This window comes from Sprattus sprattus, assembly GCF_963457725.1.
Source record: "Sprattus sprattus genome assembly, chromosome: 17".
In the NCBI taxonomy this organism is placed as follows: Eukaryota; Metazoa; Chordata; class Actinopteri; order Clupeiformes; family Clupeidae; genus Sprattus; species Sprattus sprattus.
The window spans coordinates 11,344,283-11,367,745 of NC_137915.1; the positions used below are offsets into that span (position 1 = coordinate 11,344,283).

The following is a 23,463-nucleotide window of genomic DNA, read 5'->3' on the forward strand; positions in this document are numbered from 1 at the left end:
AACACCAAGCTAAGAGTCGGGTGTCTCCATACAGGCAACCTCAGTTGTCCACAACTCCCAACCATTTGTTATTGCAAATCTAGTGCTTCATTGATAGCAAAAATATCAATAGTGGAACATCATGCAATGAAAACTAGTGGATAACCCCTACAGAACATTTATGCTCATCAAAAAAGGTGTGAGTCATATAACCTTGGTAATGTAATACTCTGCTCATACATAAAAGTGCCAACATCTTTGACCAAGTACTGGCTATTGACCATCCCGCAGGCTGTTCTAAGCTGCCAGCTAACTGAGATGTAGTTGGGTCAGGACATAAATGTACTGACTTAGAAGGGTTGACTAGGCATCAGAACATTGATGTACTCCTTACCTTGTTGCTTCCAGAGCAGCCTGCACCAGCGCCCTCTGCTGGACCAGAGGAGAAAAGAAAGGCTTTCCATTCTGACCACTGCCAATCCATCTCTTTTCAGTGCAGTACACGTCACTCACATCCCAACTCACCGGTTGGAGTAACAACACCTTAGTCCTTAAAGATACATTACAATTTGTTTCATTGGGAATGCTATGTCAGTGAAAATGCTTGTCTATGCTTTGTTTTTTTGTGTTTAATAAAAAAAAAAAAAAAAAGCATAAAAGACCAATGAAATGAGTGCCGCAAAGCACAGTGATATCTAAACAAGCGACCACATGAACTCATACAAAGAACACAAAAGTGCATACACACCAATGACGCAGGTGTCTGTTTATTTTATTTTCAATTATTTTATATCTTTTGTCAAAAGAGAGTTTTAGGAGCTTCAGCTTGAGGAACTGGCAACACCATAAGCTGTCTAAGCAAGACATGTATGTAACTGGAGGGTTGCCAATCCAAGTCTATCTAAATGATTTATCGTCACTTTTAATTCCTCTGCTGTTCGCACCACTTAGCAGCTTTGGCTAACTTCGCACTTGTCACAGTTGTCAACACTATCTCAAAGGTACTGCAGTAATGAAATAACTTTTTTATTGTGCTACTCCTGCCATCGTGAGCCTTTATTTTATGCATCATGTGTCTACGTATTTCAATAGGCATTTCCATTTGGTGAGTGACCTTGGTCTTGCTTTAGTACAGATGGCCTTCTGACAGATAGCTGTGACTTGCAGATTACTGTATATGCTTCCATTTTAGCCTTACAAAGACAAAAAGATACAGACAAAATACAGCATCTCTAAGACTTCAATGCGTTTTAACAGCCTTTCACACCCTTTTTTCTAAGGTGTACTTTTCAAACTACATGTTTGTGACTCCATATGTTGCCAAAATAAATTCAAAAGACATACATTTTAAACAACGTATTTTATTATTGCATTCAAGCATTCATGTTTACAAAATGCCATGGCACCTTAATTGTAGTAGGTCAATGTTTCTCATGTGCACTGTTTCAATGTAAATGAGGGTGGTTTTCAGTTTGAGACTACAAACTGCTTGTACAAGACCAGTAGTTTCCTTTAGCATTACAAACACAAATTCAACAATGCCTTGATTTTTAGTGGCTCAAGCATATACGCCAATATAAGCATAAGAAAAAAGTGATAGTATAGGAAATATATCAAAGTAAATAAGAGCTTCATCAAGTTGTATGAGGTATTTTATACAGTACCTCAGATAAAATAATGAACGACGAAGCTCACCTATTGAAAAGGATTACAACATGTTTTGAAAACTGCTTTTATTTCAATGCCAGTTATTTCACTGCCTTGACCTGGTCATTGCAGTTGTAATGGATCCATACCTCATTCATGTGTCACCTGGCCAATCCCTTGTTCCCTGAGGCATGTTGAGATGCCGGTGCAGATGTGGACCTCATCCCAGCAGCCCTCCCCTCCAACAGGTTTTTTGGTGGAATCTCTCTTGGCATGATCCATGGCATAACCACAGTTCCAACCACACCCTCCTGTGTTTGGGCTTTGTCTTGGAGATTCAGCTGCACTAAATCATGTAGGATTGTTGGTTGTAAGGCGAATTTAAACATTTCTGGTAAATATAGGGAAGTTGTCTCACCTTGCCATCTGGCTCTTGGCCCTCATCTTATTGACCTGAGACTCAGCAATATGAGCTCTCTCCTCAGCCTCATCCAACTCAGGCTGCAGCTAGCTGAACTTGGTCAAGTTGCTAATGGTCTGATTTTTTTTTTTGAAGATCCCATGGTAGATGTGGAGAGATCCAATGCTGCTGCTGTTGCCCTGGACAAGAAGCAAAGAAACTTTGACAAGGTAACAAACCCATTTATCCTAACAGGCATTTAACTTCCGTCTCTTCATGTAATATCCCAGGGGAAAATCCTGTTCCATATTTCAATTTGATCAGGTCTTAGCAGAGTGGAAGCAGAAGTATGAGGAGTCTCAGACTGAGCTGGAGAGCTCCCAGAAAGAGGCCAGATCTCTTGGCACTGAGCTCTTCAAACTCGAGAACACCTATGAGGAATCTCTGGATCTCCTTGAGACCATGAAGAGAAAAAACTTAAATCCTCAATGTTTGTATGTTTTTTATTTTATTATCAATAATATAACTAAAATATTCCTAAAATATTATTGTTTATAGAGGAAATATCTGATCTCACTGAGCAATTTGGTGAGACTGGAAAGAGCCTTCATGAACTTGAAATAGTCAGAAAGCTACTTGAGCAAGAAAGGGTAGAGATTCAAATCTTTAGAGGAAGCAGAGGTATTTTTAAATATGAATCTCTGAACTGTGTCTCTGAACTCTGAAAAATGTCAACAGGGTACCCTAGTCTAGAGCATGAGGAGAGTAAGATCCTGAGAGCTCAGCTGGAGTTCAACCAGGTCAAAGCTGACATTAAGCACAAACTTACAGAGAAGGATGAGGAGAAGGAGCAGGCCAAGAGGAACCAGCAGAGATTGTTGGATAGCCTGCAGAGCTCCCTGGAGTCTGAGACTCGCAGCAGGAATGAGGCTTTGAGGCTGAAGAAGAAGAGAAGAGGGAGGGAGACCTCAATGAGATGGAGATCCAGCTAGGGTAAGGGTTAGTTATAGCCTACTGTTTATTAAGGGACAGCTGAGCAAGAAACCATTTAAAAAATGCTGTAAACGTTATTTTAAAAGTATACAAACCAAGAGTGATTGTCCTTATCTGCAGCATTTGAGGTCATGTTAAATTCCTAAACTAATCCATAAACAGAAAAGCTTTGCAAATGCAGCAAATCAGTCATTTTAAATACTTCTCCAATCTAAATAATTTTCCTTATTCTCCCTCAATTTCTTTCCCCGAGAAAGGGAATGATGAAGAGTGAAGCTCTACCGTGGGCCTTTCTGAAAGACTTGTGCGCTGTGGTAAAGAGCTTATCTTTGGCACCTGTACCTGTAGTTCAGTAGAATGAAGTGCAATTGCAATTGATTGAAATTGCATATGATGTCCATACTGATTGTGTCAATCAAACACATTTTCTTTTTGAAAATGGCATTTATTCTAGGCCTATATTATATATACAGACCCGTCCTCAATTACTGGCACCCCTGGTAAAGAGGGGTATTAGACACTCACTCTTATGAACATAATGTAACTGAAGAGTGTTTAGGTGAGGAGGATGGGAAGAGAGTCAAAAAAATCCCCAAGGGTAAAATAAAAAGTAGCATCTTGGGGAGATCAAGTCTCCAAAATTACCATCAGAGCCTGAGTGGCACAATGACACACACCCATTCACAATTCATCACAAAATTCATGACAACAACAAAACATGTGATTGACAGTTACGCAATAAATGACTAAAACTGACGGAAATTTAACAAAAAGACCAAGGGGTGCTTACCTACTTTAATATCCAAAAAGCTCTTATCTTCAGACTTAACAAAACTATAATGCAAGGGTTATACATATAGATAGCTGTGGGCACGGCAATGACTGCAAGTTGTCTAAGGCAAAGGAGGAGGTTAATACTGTATTGCTATTGCGGGAGGAGTCTCAACTGAACAGCTGAGATGAGATGACCTTTACATAAGCATCATCACTTAGAACATCAGAGCTCCTCGTAAGCTGTTTTCCTCACTCAGCAGGAATTTCACAGGTTATCTTTGTTCTCAAGGACAATGGCAATGAAACAATGCAGCGCAAACAAGACTTAGCTAAGAGTCAGGTTTCTCCACACAAGCAACCTGAGATGTCTACAATCCCCAATTATATGTATCTATAATGAAGGTCATTGGGGTCATTTTCAGATTTATAATCATGTTCACCATAATATGATGATGGCAATTACTTTGTAATTAAAGACAATTTAAATGAATCAAGAATATCTGGATTTGATTCTGATCCTGCAACTTCCATTAAAATGTTATGACAGTTTCCTCTAAGCAATTTACAAATTCCTTCAAATGAATCAAGTGACCAAGGTTTCCAAACTCTTTGAAATCAAAAGTTCAAAAGGTTTAAATCCTAATCATGGCATACATCAGGCTTAACAGTGTGTTGGTCAATACAACATCCAGCCATTTCCTCTGGATTATACTCTAACTAACACTTGTACCTACATAGGTCATTTGTAGGTCAAACTAAAGTACTACGTGTGAGGATGTAAATGAAAGATGTCTTGGCACTCATCAATGGTACTTGGACCTTGTTGTTCCCCTCAACCTGTTTATTTAGCTGTCTATACTTAACCAGGTCACATTTATGCTACTTTCACTACTGTATTACTCTTCAAAATGTAAGAGCAAACAGCAACTGGCCAAATGGTGACCTTTGGACCAAAGAAGTCAACAAGTTCAGTGAACTATTCAAGCTGTCATTCTCAGTCAAAGGAAGGCAGCCATCAGATATTTCACAGGGCTATCTTTATCCTTTGTCTGAAGGTGGATTAACAATACTGCACTGCCAGAATGGGACAATGTGAAGAGTGATTACCAGCTGGCAGCTGACTGACCTTGGCCATTCCTTGGTTCGCTTTCAACAGTAACTTTAATCTATGCCTGTATGCAAGTCAAGGTAAAATACTGCCACCTGCTGGTATAGGTCTCACTAACATTGTAACATTCTGTTTCGTCTTTTACTGATAGTTAGGCATGTAGAACTATGAATGTGTCTATGTATGAACTTTTGAATTTTACTTTATATGTGTACATATGCATATCCAATATCCACCTCAGAGACCCAGCTTTCAATGATATATACAGCCAGCTTCATATACAGGTGTCTGTGCATGCTCCCCGAAGTAAACGCATCTGATCTCCCTGTTATTTAGTGACAGTTAACAGCCTTAATGTGGTTAGAGTAAGTAGCCTACACAATTTTCAGCTGTCCCAAGCAAATTATCACTTGCACTCAAACAATTATCTGTCAACTTATGGAGGCTCCTCAGCTGTTCTCACAGACTGATGGTTATTAACACCCCAGCATCTTAGAATGGCCGTACATCATACATGACCATTTCACAAATTTAAATGGGCTTCACACTCTTGTCAACTACTGACCCTTGAGGGGTTCTTCAAGCTGTCAGTAACTGATGCCGTTAGCACATGACCTTAACCTTTAGACGTCTCCCTTAAACACTGAGGCAACATTAATGGAAGAGGTGCTACATGCTTTTCTTGACAGACAGGCACTCGGCAGGAATTTCACAGTGCTTACTTTCTGCTTAAGTGAGACGACTAAGGAATCAATTATGAATTTAGCCTTCGCTGGAGTCACACAGACACCAGCTAGGCTTTGTTATAGGCCACACATTTTAGCACCCGTGTCACAAGAACACTCATCAACAACACCTGAATAATTTCATATGGAGCATTATGCCATATAAATAACTGGCAGACTTATTATGTCCATCTTTTAGGGTAAAGATGCTTTACAAAGACACAAAAACATCACTGTTTTTGAATGCATTTACATTCTCAGCATCAAAAATCTGATAGCTTGGTGTACACCTACTATTATTTCTAAAGAAGAGTTCTAGTGTTTCATCCCAGGTGCTACATATAATCAATCTGCAACTGGATAAGTAAGGACAGCTCTGTGTATCTTTTTCCTTTTATGGATTGGAGAGTTGACACAATAATTATGGATCTCCTTTCCCAGTGATGTTGTTCCCCATCACCCTCAACAAACAGACACTGAAAACTCTAAAGAAATGCATGAAAACCTGTCACACAAATACTAAAGAGGTACAGAATACGAAGAAATTTTACAATACATGACCTTTTCATTGCTCCCTCTAAATCATCATTATTGTATAGGTCCAGAAGCAGTTTATTTCTTGGCAAAAACAATCATTTACTTTACCTTTAACAGTACTGAATGACTCAAGTGCCCCCACCTTTCCATTCAAACCTAACTGGGGTGCAACAGCTGTCTATTTCTGCCACAGCCCTTATAAGAGGGGTGCATGTTGTATATATAACAGGGAGTTGTGGCTGCACACACTCCAGGTTATCATCCCATTATCCAAAGGTAGGACAACAGGCGAAACCAGATTAATCAAATGATAATTTACCTAAAACTTTAAGAGCTAACAGTTAATTGTGATTCTTGTATCATTCAAATGCTAAGAATTAACAATAACATTTTAGGGCTTGGTAGGTAATCTATTTATTTTCTTTTTCATTTTAGTCATCATTAGGAGAGTGAACATCAAAGGTACTGTATTTGGTTTTAAAACTTGTGTCTATACTGCACTCGTAATACAGTATACTCAGCATAACATTCAGCTTACTTTAACCCTGAGCTCAGTTTCTATACTGGATGTGTAATGTCACTGTGATTCTAAAGTACATTTAACTACATAATTAGTAATGTATGGATATACTCTGTGTCTTGCTGTGGTTGATCTGACTAACTGGGCTTGTTCTATCTCCATCATTACTTAAGTCTTGAATTATGCCATTTAACAATGAACTACAGTATCTGACTAATGATTAGTTGTGGTCAGTCATATTTACTTATTTAAAATAGCTGTGCTTGCTTGTCTATGATGTGATTTTTATATTCTGACAATCTAATCTATTCAATCTATCTAATTAATATAATCAAGGACTAAACCATGGGAGACGCGCTGATGGCAGAGTTTGGGCCAGCAGCTTCGTTTCTGAGAAAATCAGATATGGAGCGTCTGGAGGCCCAGACTCGCTCCTTTGACATTAAGAAGGCATGCTTTGTGGCGGATCCTGAAGTTGAATATGTGAAGGGTATGATCACCAGCAGAGACGGGGACAAAGTCACCGTTGATACTGAGTTTGGGAAGGTAGACAAATCCGTTTTACCGTATTATTTCAAGTGTTTTGCTATCTCACAGTCAGACTCTTCAAATTTTCAAGCTTTTGTAGGTTAAAGATCATAATCCATATTCTGACATTTCATTTGAACAAAGATTTTAGACTGTTAGTACAAATTGCCATACAGAGATGGAAAGGACAGTTGTATTATGGCACATGGGGTTTGAGTATACATAGATTATTAAGACACATACATTGTCATTTGTAGACCTAAAGACTAAAAAATACATCTATATTTATCCTTATATGTAGATTTCCATATGTTCACAGAAGCTTGAAAAACACAAGACTTTTGACTTCTGATGAATAATGTCCTCGCAACAAAAAGCAAAACAAAAAACTAAGTATTACATTTTTACTCCTTCTCTAAGACTGTCACTGTGAAAGATGTAGACGTCCACCCCCAGAACCCGCCAAAGTTCGATAAAATTGAGGACATGGCGATGTTCACCTTCCTGCACGAGCCTGCTGTGCTGTTTAACCTCAAAGAGCGTTATTCAGCCTGGATGATCTACGTGAGTTCTAGTTATAATAATTCATTTTATTTGTAGGTGTCTAAGGTTCTCAGATTATGTCAGAAATGTACAAAAACCCTTTATTAATCTTATGTCTCTTTGAACAGACCTACTCTGGGTTGTTCTGTGTCACTGTCAATCCCTACAAGTGGCTGCCAGTGTACAACCAGGAAGTTGTTGTTGCTTACAGAGGCAAGAAGAGGACTGAAGCTCCTCCTCACATCTTCTCCATCTCTGACAATGCCTACCAATACATGCTGTCAGGTAAAAGGTCTTTATATATTCAAATCAAATCTTAGTGTTGTATGCAAACATCAGTTCAAAAACACTAAAAAAGATATGAAAAAACACAGGAAAATTAAATGAATTTGTATGTTTTGTTTGTTTAGACAGGGAGAATCAGTCCTGCCTGATCACGTAAGTACACTATAGTAATGCTGTTTCTATTTCTGACTAAAGTGCTGGTACAAAATAATAGCATAAAAACTTAAGTTTACCTTGCCTTTAAGTGGAGAATCTGGTGCGGGGAAGACTGTGAACACCAAGAGAGTCATTCAGTACTTTGCCAGCATTGCTGCTGTAGGTGGAGGCAAGAAGGATCCGAATGACAAAAAGGTAGTTGAAGTGAGACAGTGCCTCTTCTGTTTTAAATGCAAATTTCCCATTATCATAATGTCAGTGACACTGATAGGTGTTTCTCTTCAGGGATCCCTGGAAGATCAAATCATCCAGTGTAACCCTGCTCTGGAGGCCTTTGGTAATGCAAAGACCATCAGAAATGACAACTCCTCTAGATTTGTAAGTATAACTTTGGATTGACAAACGTCTCTCAAGAAATGGTAATACATCCTAGCAATGCACAACTATGCATTATGAATGCTAAACACATTATTTCCATGTTTTTGTCAGGGTAAATTCATCAGAATCCACTTTGCTGCAAGTGGCAAACTGGCCTCTGCTGACATTGAGACATGTAAGTGAACTTCAGTTAAATTACGTCAAATCAAAATCTATTATTCCTGAAATGCTGAAAAACATTTATTTCCTCATCATTTGGCAGATCTCCTGGAGAAGTCTCGGATAACTTTCCAGCTAAAGGCTGAGAGAGATTATCACATCTTCTACCAGATCCTCTCTATGAGGAAACCAGAACTGCCGGGTTAGAATCCTCAAACTTTAACATAACATGACATCACATGTCACTTACTGAGGAAGAAACTGATGAGAACCATATTCTTCCATTTTAGAGATGCTGCTCATCACAACCAACCCCTACGACTATGCTTTCATCTCCCAAGGACAGACCACAGTAGCATCCATTGATGATGGTGATGAGCTGGTAGCTACTGATGTGAGTAAAGCTGCTGTTGTCTTTAAGTTAGTCTTCTGCTGGATAGAAACACATTGAATAATTTTTCTAGTTGGTTCTGATCTGTTTTCATCTGTAGGAGCCCTGCAATGTCCCTGTCCTTTTGAAGTATTACTATGCTAATAATAATAATAATACTTTTCCAGATACCCCAAGACGCTGTGTGATGTTGGGTTACATATTATATACACAGCTAGTGAGTATAATTTCAGGACTTACTCTATTATTTCCGCTACAGGAAGCTTTTGATGTGCTGGGCTTCACTGCAGAAGAGAAGAGTAGCATTTACAAGCTGACTGGTGCCATCATGCACTATGGCAACTTGAAGTTCAAGCAGAAGCAGAGAGAGGAGCAGGCAGAGGCTGATGGCACTGAGGGTATGTTATCCAAACACTGCTTCATTATGATGAAAAGCACCACTGTATCTTGACAGTCAATTTAACCTGACCAAACTTAATAATAACCAAGGTTCTGACAAAGATTGTTTTTGAGCTACTAAACATCATGATATAACTACTCCTATTGAAGGTTTAGATCCATAGCTCCCCCTAAAAAGAAGTAGTCAAAAAATTGTATTCATAAAATGTATCAATGCATAAATGTAATATAACTGCATATAGTATGTGTTTCTTAATAGATATAGACAAGGCTTCTTATCTGATGAACTTGAACTCTGCTGAAGTCATCAAGGCCTTATGTAATCCAAGAGTCAAAGTAGGAAATGAGTGGGTCACCAAGGGACAGAGTGTTCAACAGGTAGGAGAGATGCTAGTTTTGTCAGATTTTTGACCTTTTTTCAATTAAGTATTAAGCATAAGTATATTAGATATATGTATTAGGTACATTTTCATTATTAACCCCTTACTTCGAAGGTGTACTATGCCATTGGAGCCCTGTCCAAGTCAATATATGAGAAGATGTTCAACTGGATGGTAGTGAGAATCAACAGCCAATTGGACACTAGACAAGCTCGCCAGTACTTCATTGGTGTGCTGGATATTGCTGGATTTGAGATCTTTGATGTGAGTTTGTAAGTCAAAACAAACATCTAGCTAAAAAAGAAACCTGATGCTATTAAAGGCCAACAACACATCTTTCTCTTTTATAGTTAAATACCTTTGAGCAACTATGCATCAACTTCACTAATGAGAAGCTGCAGCAGTTCTTCAACCACCACATGTTTGTGCTGGAGCAAGAGGAGTACAAGAAGGAGGGCATTGAGTGGACATTCATTGACTTCGGCATGGACTTGCAGGCCTGCATTGACCTCATCGAAAAGGTGTGTAATTGTATGTCTGTTTGCAATGTATAATTGCTATTATTGTGAAAATGTCATTTTTAACCAATTGTTTTTATCTGGTTCCAGTTTCTTCCCTTGTGTAGTTACAAAACAATTTTGTTTAAAAACTAACTTACAATGTGCTACTATGGAGCATGAATGTGATTTCAGACCTAGATTTATTCAGAGAAAAACAAACCCACAATGATCTGATATGTCTTATGTCTGTTTAATCTACAGCCCATGGGGATCATGTCCATCCTTGAAGAGGAGTGCATGTTCCCAAAGGCCAGTGATGCTACATTTAAAGCCAAGCTTTATGACAACCACTTGGGGAAATCAAACAACTTCCAAAAACCCAGGGTTATCAAAGGGAAACCAGAGTCCCATTTCTCCCTGGTTCACTATGCTGGAACTGTGGATTATAACATTTGCAACTGGCTGACAAAAAACAAGGATCCCCTCAATGAGACAGTTGTGGGACTGTATCAAAAGTCATCAATGAAGCTGCTGGGAGCCCTTTTCGCTGGATATGCTGGGACTGATTCTGGTAGGATATTTATCCATTACAAACAACAAGACTTTTATTATTTGGATGTAGATGTCAGGACTGAGGACTATCAAATCAAGAACACAACTGCCAAATACAAAAAAAGAAAGAACCTTGGCAAAGTTAAAAACTGGAGTATACCCAAGGGTTTGCATTATCCAGAATTGAAATAATTTCAGTCCACACATAAATAAGTGTCATCAGGAATCTAATCAAACCTCAACCCCAAGCTGGAGTCTGTATTCAATTAGGATTTTCTATATTTTTTACATTCACGGAAATGTATACTTATGTTGCAGAGGGTGGTGCAAAAAGCAAGGAAGCTGGTAAGAAGAAGAAAGGTTCTTCCTTCCAGACTGTTTCCGCTCTCCATAGGGTTAGTATGACTTAGTAGTTCAAGTATGATGTTTCTGTTTATTCCGCATTGTACACAGGGTCAGTGATGACCGTTTAGTATCATAGCTCTAATCCCCTGAAAATGACACTCATACTGCTTATGACTCGTAAAGCACATACATAATATCTTACAACAGGAGAACCTGAACAAGCTGATGACCAACTTGAGGTCGACTCACCCACACTTTGTGCGCTGCATCATCCCCAATGAGACCAAGACTCCTGGGGCCATGGAGAATCCTTTGGTCATGCACCAGCTGCGCTGTAACGGTGTGCTGGAAGGCATCAGGATCTGCAGAAAGGGCTTCCCCAACAGGATCCAGTATCCAGACTTCAAACAGAGGTACAATCTGTTAATTGTTTGTCCTGACTATATGATAACACTAAGAGGGAATATCAAACAGAGTATTTCACTATTTTTCAGATACCGTATCCTGAATCCTGCTGCTATCCCTGAGGGACAGTTCATTGACAGCAAGAAAGGAGCAGAGAAACTGCTGGGATCTCTAGATATTGACCATGAGCAGTACAGATTTGGACACACTAAGGTGCTTCAGTATATAATGTTCTAAGACACACCCCAATATTAAATGAGCATGTTTTGTTAAGCTTAATGAAACTCTAAACGCCCAAACTGTTGATTTTAAGGTGTTCTTCAAAGCCGGTCTCCTGGGTACCCTTGAGGAGATGAGAGACGACCGTCTCGCTCTCATCATGACTGGTATCCAATCAAGATCTCGCGGTCTTCTGGCAAGAAATGAATTCCAGAAGATTGTTGAACGCAGGTATATTGGTTTATTAATTAAATGGGAAGGTAATTTTTTTTTGGGGGGGAGGGGGGGGGAGAGAGATAAATGATCAAGGAACACACTGTATCATTAAGTTAGCTGACACCATACAGTGTGTTAAAAGGGCAAACCCATGGAAATTTCCATAGAATGGCATGGTTCCGTATTCACAAAGCACTTTGAAGCTAAAAGAAGCTCCTAACTTGTCGGTATAGGAGAATTTCCAAATATTAATGGCCATGTCAGTCTCAACTTTTTCTGACTGAGAGTACTTCACAATGCCCCTTAGCACTGATAGTAGCACCTAACCCTGGGGGAACTAAGAAGCAGTCAAGAGGACTCCTGACTCACTAAGACCAACTCCTAGAAGATACTGGGTTGGGTAGCGTATTCAGTTATTACCTTTTCCCATAGCCTGTCATTATTTATGAATTAATCTTTCTTTGCAATATGCCCTGAAGCGCATGCCTACTCACAGGCATAGACCTGTCACTCATCAGTCAATCACTAAGGTCATTGAAAGCTAGCTCATGCATGAGAGTTGACGTCAGCCAGATTTAGGAATACGAATTTTGGAGAGAACTGTCACTTTTAGTGTGACTTAGGAGTACTCTCAGCTATACGATCAAATGCTTTGTCAAATGTAATTGTTGTACCTCTTTCATTATCATTGTGTGATTTGGGGATTTAATTTGGAGAAAATATTTGCAATATATAAGATTTAAGATCAACTCCCTTTGGCCTGTCACACAGCAAGGAAGCACTATTATCATCTTCCAACACATTTCTTTACAATGCAGTAGAGCCCTTTTCTGTTTTTTTGGGAGAATTTGACCTTTTTTTTTGCTAAATGGCCTTTCCTTCCAGTCTTATTGTACAAAATATCTGACAGCAAAAAGAAATAATGTGAATCATGTGAACAGAGATCTGAAAATTGCTAAAGCTCAAGTCAAGTCATAATCAAACACTATTATAAATACAGTATACTGTATGGGTACAAAGGTGGAGCCGATGGTAAAGTTGAATGTGAACGTGAATGTGTTAAACCTTACATAGGAGTCACTGTAATCACTAAAACATGCCTATCACATTTCTTCCTGAGCTCAGATGGGAAAGTGGCCACATAATAACTCAACCCTATTCTTCTGCAATCTCCTGTTTGTTTCACACACAATGACCTTCTTTGCCTTCCAATTTTTAAGGGATTCACTGCTTGTGATTCAGTGGAATGTCCGTGCATTCATGGGTGTCAAGAATTGGCCCTGGATGAGGTTGTACTTCAAGATCAAGCCTCTGTTGAAATCAGCTGAGTCTGAGAAAGAGATGGCCAACATGAAGGAAGAATTCCTGAAACTGAAGGAGGCCTATGCTAAATCTGAGACTCGTAGAAAAGAGCTGGAGGAGAAAATGGTTTCTGTTCTCCAAGAGAAGAATGACCTGCAACTTTCAGTTCAGAGTGTGAGCAAAGCTTATTTTCAGTGTTTATAACAAAGATTATTTTGACATACAGACGTAGGAAATATTTGTTAAATCAGTATTAAGTTGCCATGGCCATTTTCACCTACAGCAATAAATTACTCTTCACAGGAACAAGATAATCTTTGTGATGCTGAGGAACGTTGTGAGGGTCTGATCAAGAGCAAGATCCAGCTTGAGGCCAAAAGCAAAGAGCTGACTGAGAGACTGGAAGATGAGGAAGAGATGAATGCAGAGCTGACTGCTAAGAAGAGGAAGTTGGAGGATGAGTGCTCTGAGCTCAAGAAGGACATTGATGATCTGGAGCTAACACTGGCTAAAGTGGAGAAAGAGAAACATGCCACTGAGAATAAGGTTAGTGCATGTGAAATAGGTGCAAGGTGATGGCAAGGGAACTTTTTATGCTAAAATGTTTTCATCTCTTTTTTTCATTTAGGTTAAAAACCTGGTTGAGGAGATGTCAGCCCTTGATGAAATCATTGCCAAGCTGACCAAGGAGAAGAAAGCTCTACAGGAGGCTCATCAGCAAACGCTGGATGACCTTCAGAGTGAGGAGGACAAAGTCAACACTCTGACTAAGGCCAAAGCCAAGCTGGAGCAGCAAGTTGATGATGTGTGTGTCCAGTTATCACCTTATTCAATTATTTGTGTATTTCGCTGGTGTCTGAAAATGAAAAACAATTCCTTTCCCACTGTTTTTCAGCTTGAGGGCTCCCTGGAACAGGAAAAGAAGATAAGGATGGATCTTGAGAGATGTAAAAGGAAGCTTGAGGGTGACTTAAAGTTGACACAGGAGAGTGTGATGGATTTGGAAAATGATAAGCAGCAGCTAGAGGAAAGGCTGAAAAAGTATGTTTTCTGGATCACAAGACAAAAGCCTTTTTTTTTTTTTTTTTCTCTCCCAATTTTCATCGTCCCAATACAAATTCCAATAAGCAAACTATTATGTTCAGTCTAAAGACGATGAAATATTTTTTTTTACAACAGGAAAGACTTTGAAATGAGCCAGTTTACCAGCAAGATTGAAGATGAGCAAGCTATGGCAACACAGCTCCAAAAGAAACTGAAGGAACTTCAGGTACAGAGGAAACATTTAGTTGAAAAACTAAGAGTACCATAAGAAATTTCATCTGAGTTCATGTTTTCTTGACAAAAGGCCCGAATTGAGGAGCTGGAAGAGGAGCTGGAGGCTGAGAGAGCTGCCAGGGCCAAAGTGGAGAAGCAGCGGGCAGACCTGGCCAGAGAGCTGGAGGAGATCAGTGAGAGGCTGGAGGAGGCTGGAGGTGCCACTGCTGTCCAGATTGATATGAACAAGAAGAGGGAAGCTGAGCTCCAAAAGCTGCGCAGAGATCTTGAAGAATCCACTCTGCAGCATGAGGCCACCTCTGCCACACTGAGGAAGAAGCAGGCAGACAGTGTAGCTGACCTTGGCGAGCAGATTGACAACCTTCAGAGAGTGAAACAAAAGCTTGAGAAGGAGAAGAGTGAACTCCGTCTGGAGCTGGATGATGTTGTCTCCAACATGGAGCAGGTTGCCAAAGCTAAGGTAAAGTATGTAAACTTTAATGAACAAAACTGTTTACGTATCAAGAGTCCAGATACCTTTTGATTCTTCTTTTTTCATGAATAATTTTATCTTTTCAGGGAAACTTGGAGAAAATGTGCAGGACCTTGGAGGATCACATGAGTGAATACAAGACCAAGTATGAGGAAGCCCAGCGCAGCATCAATGATTTTTCTATGCAGAAAGCTAAGCTACAAACTGAAAATGGTACATAACAGTGACACTAACATAACATGTTTAAACATTAACACTGTCATGACAATCTATCATGACTAACTATCATGTCTTAATCAAACAGGGGAGTTTTCACGACAACTAGAGGAGAAGGTTTCTCTTGTCTCTCAGTTAACTAGAAGCAAGCAATCTTTCACCCAACAGATTGAAGACCTTAAAAGACAACTGGAGGAAGAAGTCAAGGTGTTTAGATTTATTTTTGTCCTACATACGCTAACCCGAAAGGGGCGACAGTGGTACAGTCGTTTAGTAATCATAAGGTTGCTAGTTCGATTCCCTGTTGAAGTGTCCTTGAGCAAGACACTGAACTCCTAATTGCTCCTGATGTGCAGTGTGCCATCAGTGTAAATGTAAAATGTGTATACCTTGTAAGTCGCGTTGGATAAAAGCGTCTGCTAAATGACTAAATGTAAATGTAAAATGTTACCCTACATACTATTAAATGTTAAAAAAAGCATAATGTAAGGTTAATATTAACGTATTCATTTCTACTCTTGAAATAATTGACTATAATTGGCTACTTCTATAATATATTTTTTTTCAGGCTAAGAATGCACTAGCCCATGCAGTGCAGTCTGCTCGCCATGATGGTGACCTCCTAAGGGAGCAGTTTGAGGAGGAGCAGGAGGCCAAGGCTGAGCTGCAGCGCAGTCTCTCCAAGGCCAACTCTGAGGTGGCTCAGTGGAGAACCAAGTACGAGACTGATGCCATCCAGAAGACTGAGGAGCTGGAAGATGCCAAGTAAGGCCCTTTGACCTGATGCTGTATGAACAGTTAAAAATCAACGACTAAACATGGCTTGTACAATCATAATGCACACTTTCAATTTATTCTTACTCAGGAAAAAGCTGGCTCAGCGTCTGCAAGATGCAGAGGAAGCTGTGGAGGCTGTTAATGCTAAATGCTCCTCCCTGGAGAAAACTAAGCATAGACTGCAGAATGAGATTGAAGATCTCATGGTTGATGTGGAGAGATCCAATGCGGCTGCTGCTGCCCTGGACAAGAAGCAAAGAAACTTTGACAAGGTTATTTCTCCTTACGAGGAATTCACTTTCGACACTTCATGTAATATCGCAGGGGGAAAAAAAATCATGTTTCATATTTCAATTTGATCAGGTCCTAGCAGAGTGGAAGCAGAAGTTTGAGGAGTCTCAGACTGAGCTGGAAGGCTCCCAGAAAGAGGCCAGATCTCTCAGCACTGAGCTCTTCAAACTCAAGAACTCTTATGAGGAGGCTTTGGATCACCTGGAGACCATGAAGAGGGAGAACAAAAACCTTCAAGGTCTGTAAAGACATTAAATCACGGCCATGTGCATGAACAGTGATGTATTTGAACATATTTTTGTATGTGAACACAGTTTTGTTTACCCCATAGAGGAAATATCTGATCTCACTGAGCAACTTGGTGAGTCTGGCAAGAGCATTCATGAACTTGAAAAGGTCAGAAAGCTACTTGAGCAAGAAAAGGCAGACATTCAAACTGCTTTAGAGGAAGCAGAGGTATGTTCAAAATAAAAAAAATGGTCAGTTAGACTGGGACTGTTTCTATGTGTGTAAGGAATGTTCTATGTGTATATAATAATGTGCTTATATATTTCAACAGGCCTCCCTTGAACATGAAGAGGGTAAGATCCTGAGAGCTCAGCTGGAGTTCAACCAGGTCAAAGCTGACATTGAACGTAAACTTGCTGAGAAGGATGAGGAGATGGAGCAGGCCAAGAGGAATCAACAGAGATTGGTGGATACCCTGCAGAGCTCCCTGGAGTCTGAGACTCGCAGCAGGAATGAGGCTCTCAGGCTGAAGAAGAAGATGGAGGGAGACCTCAATGAGATGGAGATCCAGCTCAGCCAGGCCAATAGGCAGGCAGCTGAGGCCCAGAAGCAGCTCAGGGCACTTCACGGGCATCTGAAGGTAAAACAACGATACAATTATAAAGTTGTGAATGGATAGATCTTTTAGTCTACTCCATATGAATAATACAATTTTTGAAAGGGTCTCCACGGGCATCTGAAGGTTAAAAAGCAGTATATAACTTCAGTCATTACTGTAGATCCCAATATGTCCATGTGCATTTACGATTTCTAAAATGTATTCATCATAGGACTCTCAGCTTCATCTGGATGAAGCTCTCCGTGCTAACGATGATCTCAAAGAGAACACTGCCATTGTGGAGAGACGCAACAATCTGATGCAGGCTGAACTGGATGAGCTGAGGTCCCTGGTGGAGCAGACTGAGAGAGGCCGGAAACTGGCTGAACAAGAGTTGCTGGATGTCAGCGAGAGGGTGCAGCTGCTGCACTCTCAGGTAAAATCCTTAACATGTTTTATTTTGTATTTTTTTTACTTATTCATAATGCGACACAGACCATCATGAACACTCTTCCCACATAGAACACCAGCCTGCTGAACTCGAAGAAGAAGCTAGAGGCTGATACAGCCCAGCTGCAGACTGAAGTGGAGGAGGCTGTGCAGGAGTGCAGGAATGCTGAGGAAAAAGCCAAGAAGGCCATCACTGATGCTGCCATGATGGCAGAGGAGCTGAAAAAGGAGCAGGACACCAGTTCTCACTTGGAGCGCATGAAGAAGAACATGGAGCAGACCATCAAGGACCTGCAGCACCGTCTGGATGAAGCTGAGCAAATTGCCATGAAGGGTGGCAAGAAACAGATCCAGAAGCTAGAGTCCAGGGTGAGTGCTGTATTTGACTGATTTGAGTCCAAGCCTTGTATAGGATATATTTTCAAAATATAGTTTTGACATTTGGTTCATGTGTCTACATAGGTGAGGGAACTTGAAAATGAGGTTGAGATTGAACAACGGAAGGCCAGTGATTCTGTCAAGGGGATCCGTAAATATGAGAGACGCATCAAGGAGCTCACCTACCAGGTAAGTTTAATTTCATAAAATGTCTGGAAAAATGTCTTGGTGTGTCTCTCCCTCACATCACATAGATAAACAGAAATACAATGTGTACTAACCTCTTCATCTACAGACTGAAGAAGACAAGAAGAATCTGCTCCGTCTCCAGGATCTAGTGGACAAACTGCAGATGAAGGTCAAGTCCTACAAGAGAACATCAGAGGAGGCTGTAAGTTTCCCAAAATGCCCCACTAATTTCATTCAGACATACAGGGTCTTTTACCTAATTCTTTGACTAATTTTGTTTTTCAGGAGGAACAGGCCAACACTAACTTGGGCAAGTTCCGCAAGATGCAGCATGAGCTGGATGAGGCTGAGGAGAGAGCTGATATTGCTGAGTCTCAGGTCAACAAGATGAGAGCCAAGAGCCGTGATGCAGGTGGCAAGGTAAATTCACACACTTATATAAAATCCACTATCAATGTATTTCATTGAAAAAAATCCATTACTAAGCACTTGGGTCTATGGTAAACACTAGAATAGCCAAGCAATTCACTCCAGATTAGAACAATAAACCTGTGCTGTGTGCACAGCTATTATATCGGTTCACATCAGTAGCACAGCATACAAAATGCAGTGTTTAGAAAAAATGCTAATGATCCGGAAACAGAGTCCGTCTTTTTTGAGTTTGCCTGTAAATGTCCAGTGATCATGGCCGTCAGCATGTAAACAAAGTAAAGCCTTCAAAGTCTACAAAACCCAAATTAGGTATTTATGACACCAGCTCATCCACTGTCAAATCATGTGCCACAGAGATTTATTTCTATATAAACTGTAAAATCAGTTCTGAAGTCTCATTATCTATAGGACGTTAAAGTCTCATTATAAACAGGACTACTTAAATAAGCCTATCTGATGATAGAGATCTAACCTGAGGCATAGCCTATTATCTGTAAAGAAAAATTACAGATCTATGTTCTTGCTAATAACATTTTTTCAGCCAATCACAACCAAAATTAGTGCGCTGCAACTCACCTTGATAACCTGTTCAACCTGATCAAGATACATATTTATTGAACAGTAAATTACTTGTTTGATCAAAACTGATTATACATGCAAATCATATCTTTTCTTTTTCATATTTCCTTTGCAGAAAGGTCATGATGAAGAGTGAAGCTCTGTCTTGGACCTTTCCTAAGAGCATGTGCCTGACAGTCAGTTAGTTTTCCTGTTAGCTGTGCTGAGTTACAGGGCATTTAATAAAATGCGTGTCAAAACTATCACTCTGGTTGTTATATTTTTACTGAATACTAGCACTTGATGAGTCATTAATAAAATCAAATAATTCATTTTTGCTCAATCAATTAACTACAAAAACAAGTCGATAATGAGCAGAAGCTAATTTTTGTTCATTTGTTCATTTCTTTATGTTCATGTTGCTAATAATAGAACTGTGGCCAGGAACATTTTCAGGATTTTGATGAAGGTCAGTCAGCATATCAGTGTGGAAATGTATTGTTGGTAGGGCAAGGATGAGAAGTTGGAGAGGCTGGGCTAACTAACTGCCAATAACCTTTGACAATCACAGAGGAATTGTAACTTTCAACATAACCTTTAGTATTCTTTGGTCACATTGACAGAATCGGGTGCACAAAAGATGACCTTAAAACTGAGTAGCCTACTGTAAAACCTGGAACTGAAGGACCTCACTTCCTTACATATCCAGAAATGTAATGCTAGAGGTTGAGAAACACTTAACTATGTAAAACACTGAGTCCATAATGTATTTACTGAATGAATGACCTTTTACTGTACAACAATGCATCTCTACTAGTACTACAGGAGATACAGAAAAAGGGAAGACAGAAGACAATAGAGATGTCTATTAGTTCACCTGAACATTTTAAATAGAATTCATCCTCTGTCTTTATCACGCGAACATCCCCCTACGGTGAAAAAATAACAACAAAGCTCAAAATAATTTAGTGAAAAGAGTGCTTCACTTAGATGTTTAAACAGAGGATAGATTTAAAAATCTCAGCTCTCACAGTTAAGCACAGACCTGGAGCTATAGGGGAGGAGTTTGGCAAGGCTTCAGTACAGGAGGGTGGGTGCTTCAAAGGCTGTGAAGAGTTGGAAAAGTATAAATGTATAAAGACTATGTTCTACAGAATACACATCTAATACAGATAATCATGTGATAAAATAAACGACCATAAATGCCCAAAATGTTTTATTATTGTCTGACTACAGACATAACATTTTACTGAATAATAGACTACTGCTAAACTATGGGCATATGTTAGCCTGACGATGTCATACTCATAATTCTAGTCAGAATATGAGTCTGAGACCGAACCATTGGGCTGTGATTATGGGGCGTGTTTCAACGAACCGGAAAGAAAATTCCTCTTTGCTGAATTGGATACCTAGAACCAATCAGAGCAACGTAGTATTATTACCATCTGATAGATTAAACTTTTACCTGATCCCGTAGGAAGGACGGCAAAAACATTGTTTCAATCGACAAATGCCTTGATCGCGTTTCTCTGTTCCTCTTTCAAAATGAATGCGCTGTCAATATCTGTTGAGATATGCCTGCTCACGTTACTTAATTAGCACTCAAGGCTAGAAGCTACCATTTGTTTCAATGTTTTTTTTTGTCTACGCGTTAGCATAACCGATCAATAATGGTCTAGAGTGGTTCAGTTAAGACCTACAATCTTTGGCAACACTCGTTTTGAGTATACACAACTAACCGAGTCAATGTAGACATATAAAAAAGTCATGTAGATAGCTTAAATCATATAAAATATGTCCCACTAAGCTCCCGAGACGGCGCCATCTTTGTCCGATGTATAGGCTATTCTATCTATATCTGTCCATCAACGTATAAAGCCCGCCCTTACAATTTTATTGGTCAGATCACTTTTCGGTGGGCTTGAATCCCTCCCAACTAGCTCGACTCCAGACTGAATCTCCCAGACCAAAAATGTTGTGGGCGGAGTTCAGGCTGGTATCCAGGCTAGGCATATGTATCTGCCTGAGTAGCACAATGGCACACACCCATTCACAATTCACAGCTCACACTTCTACTGACATCTAACCAACGTTTAAATATTTTTTTTTGCAATCAAACAGAGGTAGGCACTGTATATTCATTTGAAAAATATAACAACAACAAAACATTTGTTTGCCACATAACTATAGTTTGCTGAAATGTAACAAAAAGACCAATAGTACTTTAATATTAAAAAAGCTCTTTGTTCAGCAACTACAGCACAAATGATCCATATCATCCAAAAGTGGTAACCTAATTAAAAATACAAAGATTAAGATTAAGATATAGATTAACCTACAAAACAAGATTTGTAATAATACACTGTGGAAGGTTGGCAAAGTATCATGTTACAACCTCACCACTAAGCGTTGTTAGAAGACAGTTTACATTACCATAATCTCTTAAAGTAAAACAAGAACAAAAGCATGGCAAGAATCTCGTACAAATAAAAGGATATAGGAGAGCTAGCAATAGCTGTCAACTTGGAAAGACTTGAAAGTGAAAATGCCTTCCCAGATCAGTCATTCAATCCATGGTTCATTCAAGCACGTACCCACTTCACACATAACACATTTAAAGACTCCTGATAGAACAAAACACATAAATGTACCAACAACTAAATGACCAGTGACATGAAAAACATGCTACACTACACTATATAAGCAATTTCTCAGGGGCTAGGATGACATGGTGCTGTATCCTCTTACACCACACTTTCATGAACTGGGGGAGGGTTCATATCAATAAACCCATGCCACAAACATGGTTATCCTCACACCCGTAGTAACTTACACCTCTCTGGAAAAAAGACGACAATACTCAAATAAGTTCCTTGTTGTTACAAAGACTGTCCTTGATATAACACCAGACTGTTGCTCATGGGAACAACCACATGTATATAAAATGTTGCCACAAAAAACTCCAAACCCTTTTCCCATTTTAGATGCCAATCTTGGAAATCTCTTAATTAGGTAAACGATGTGAGGCTGTATCTCACCATAGATAGTAAAACAAGCTGATCGCACAAGCACTCATACAATTCTGTTCAAACGCTGTTTAATATGGCACATGCATGCGAGAGGTATTGTATGGTAAGGTACAACAATTTATATACCTGCTTACCTTCCAGATGCATGCTTTGCGATCCCTCCCAACTATCCCCCCTTAGAAATGGGATCTCTAAAGAACTGATTTAGTTCTAATGCTGTTCCCTGCAAGTCATCCATATCTCTGTAGTCTGTTTTGCTACAAGACCGTTATGGAAGGAACATCATCTGCTGGCACTGCTTTACATTCGATGTGTAGCTGTCCTTCTCAATCACACTTTGGAAGTCAGCAAAAATTTCACAGGGTTATCTTTGTACTCAAGGACAAAGGAAGGGAAACATTTGCATTGCCATTTAGACAGATACGTCAAAGAGAGCAACAGACCACCACATTTGTCCTCTCATTGGCTCACAGCCACAGACTCCAGAGCCAACAGTAACAAGGTCTCACCATCTGGCTAGATATACACACAGACAATACTTACATATACTACGTACTGTATTTCAAATCTACCTGGCAACACACAATTAAATTCAGGAATTAATGACGTTAAACATTAAACTAATCAATCAAAACAAAAACACAGTAAACCTGTCTTATGTTTAGAACCTATGTTGTGCATGTTTTTTGTTCAGTTACACCTTTCCTTGACATCCTAACAACCACCACCTAATTTAAGTTACTCAGCTGTTGTCACTAATTGAGTTCTATCTAGTCATCACTGAGCACAGCTACACTGAGCACAGCTACTAGCACAGCTAGATGGCCTTACACGTCACTATTGAGACCATTTAAAATGTCAAACACTTGTTAAGTACTGACCCTTCAGAGGATGTCAAACTCTTCTATCCTCAAGTGATAAGCTATACTACACTTCACATATGAGCTTAACCTTCAGACGTCTCCCTTCAGCACTGATGTAACAATGATGGACGAGAAGGCCACAAGCTGTTCTTCTCAATCACAGACAGGCACTCGGCAGGAATCTCACAGTGCTATATTTGTGCTTAAGTGAGAAGGAATCAATGATATGTGAGCTGGACAGGGCAAAGTGATGCTTTGTC

General features: G+C 39.7%; 1 protein-coding gene and 1 long non-coding RNA gene across 3 annotated transcripts; one reads left to right on the forward strand and one right to left on the reverse strand.

The window, feature by feature from the left end:
* Window positions 1-1,444: 1,444 nt before the first annotated feature.
* LOC308378717 lies at window positions 1,445-18,547 on the reverse strand. The gene is made up of 3 exons (XR_013968975.1): window positions 18,411-18,547; window positions 11,549-11,700; window positions 1,445-2,964 (listed from the first exon to the last, which is right to left on the reverse strand). It is a non-coding gene; the product is annotated as an uncharacterized lncRNA (long non-coding RNA).
* Window positions 6,597-19,571, forward strand: LOC308378707 (myosin-7-like). Of its 2 annotated transcripts, XM_080855675.1 has the most exons (38): window positions 6,597-6,625; window positions 7,020-7,229; window positions 7,632-7,775; window positions 7,883-8,039; window positions 8,165-8,192; window positions 8,285-8,390; window positions 8,481-8,573; window positions 8,685-8,748; window positions 8,836-8,934; window positions 9,023-9,126; window positions 9,383-9,521; window positions 9,782-9,900; window positions 10,017-10,166; window positions 10,253-10,423; window positions 10,664-10,973; window positions 11,273-11,349; window positions 11,507-11,712; window positions 11,794-11,917; window positions 12,018-12,154; window positions 13,360-13,615; window positions 13,745-13,987; window positions 14,070-14,246; window positions 14,337-14,482; window positions 14,621-14,711; window positions 14,790-15,179; window positions 15,278-15,404; window positions 15,496-15,614; window positions 15,976-16,172; window positions 16,273-16,456; window positions 16,548-16,713; window positions 16,807-16,931; window positions 17,035-17,343; window positions 17,534-17,737; window positions 17,824-18,120; window positions 18,214-18,318; window positions 18,425-18,520; window positions 18,604-18,738; window positions 19,445-19,571. In XM_080855675.1, exons 2-38 carry the CDS (start codon window positions 7,029-7,031, stop codon window positions 19,463-19,465), a joined length of 5,817 nt encoding a protein of 1,938 aa, XP_080711801.1. In that variant the 5' UTR covers window positions 6,597-6,625; window positions 7,020-7,028; the 3' UTR covers window positions 19,466-19,571. The 2 variants fall into 2 exon arrangements, with proteins under 2 accessions (XP_080711801.1, XP_080711800.1); XM_080855674.1 differs by having other exon boundaries at window positions 8,285-8,573.
* Window positions 19,572-23,463: the final 3,892 nt, after the last annotated feature.

Excerpts from the sequence above, each read along its gene's own strand:
- LOC308378707 (XM_080855674.1), top strand. The coding sequence starts at position 7,029 with ATGGGAGACGCGCTGATGGCAGAGTTTGGGCCAGCAGCTTCGTTTCTG. Across the intron at positions 15,180-15,277 it reads AGCAGGTTGCCAAAGCTAAG|GGAAACTTGGAGAAAATGTG; the intron begins GTAAAGTATGTA and ends TTATCTTTTCAG. Across the intron at positions 16,173-16,272 it reads GAGGAGCTGGAAGATGCCAA|GAAAAAGCTGGCTCAGCGTC; the intron begins GTAAGGCCCTTT and ends ATTCTTACTCAG.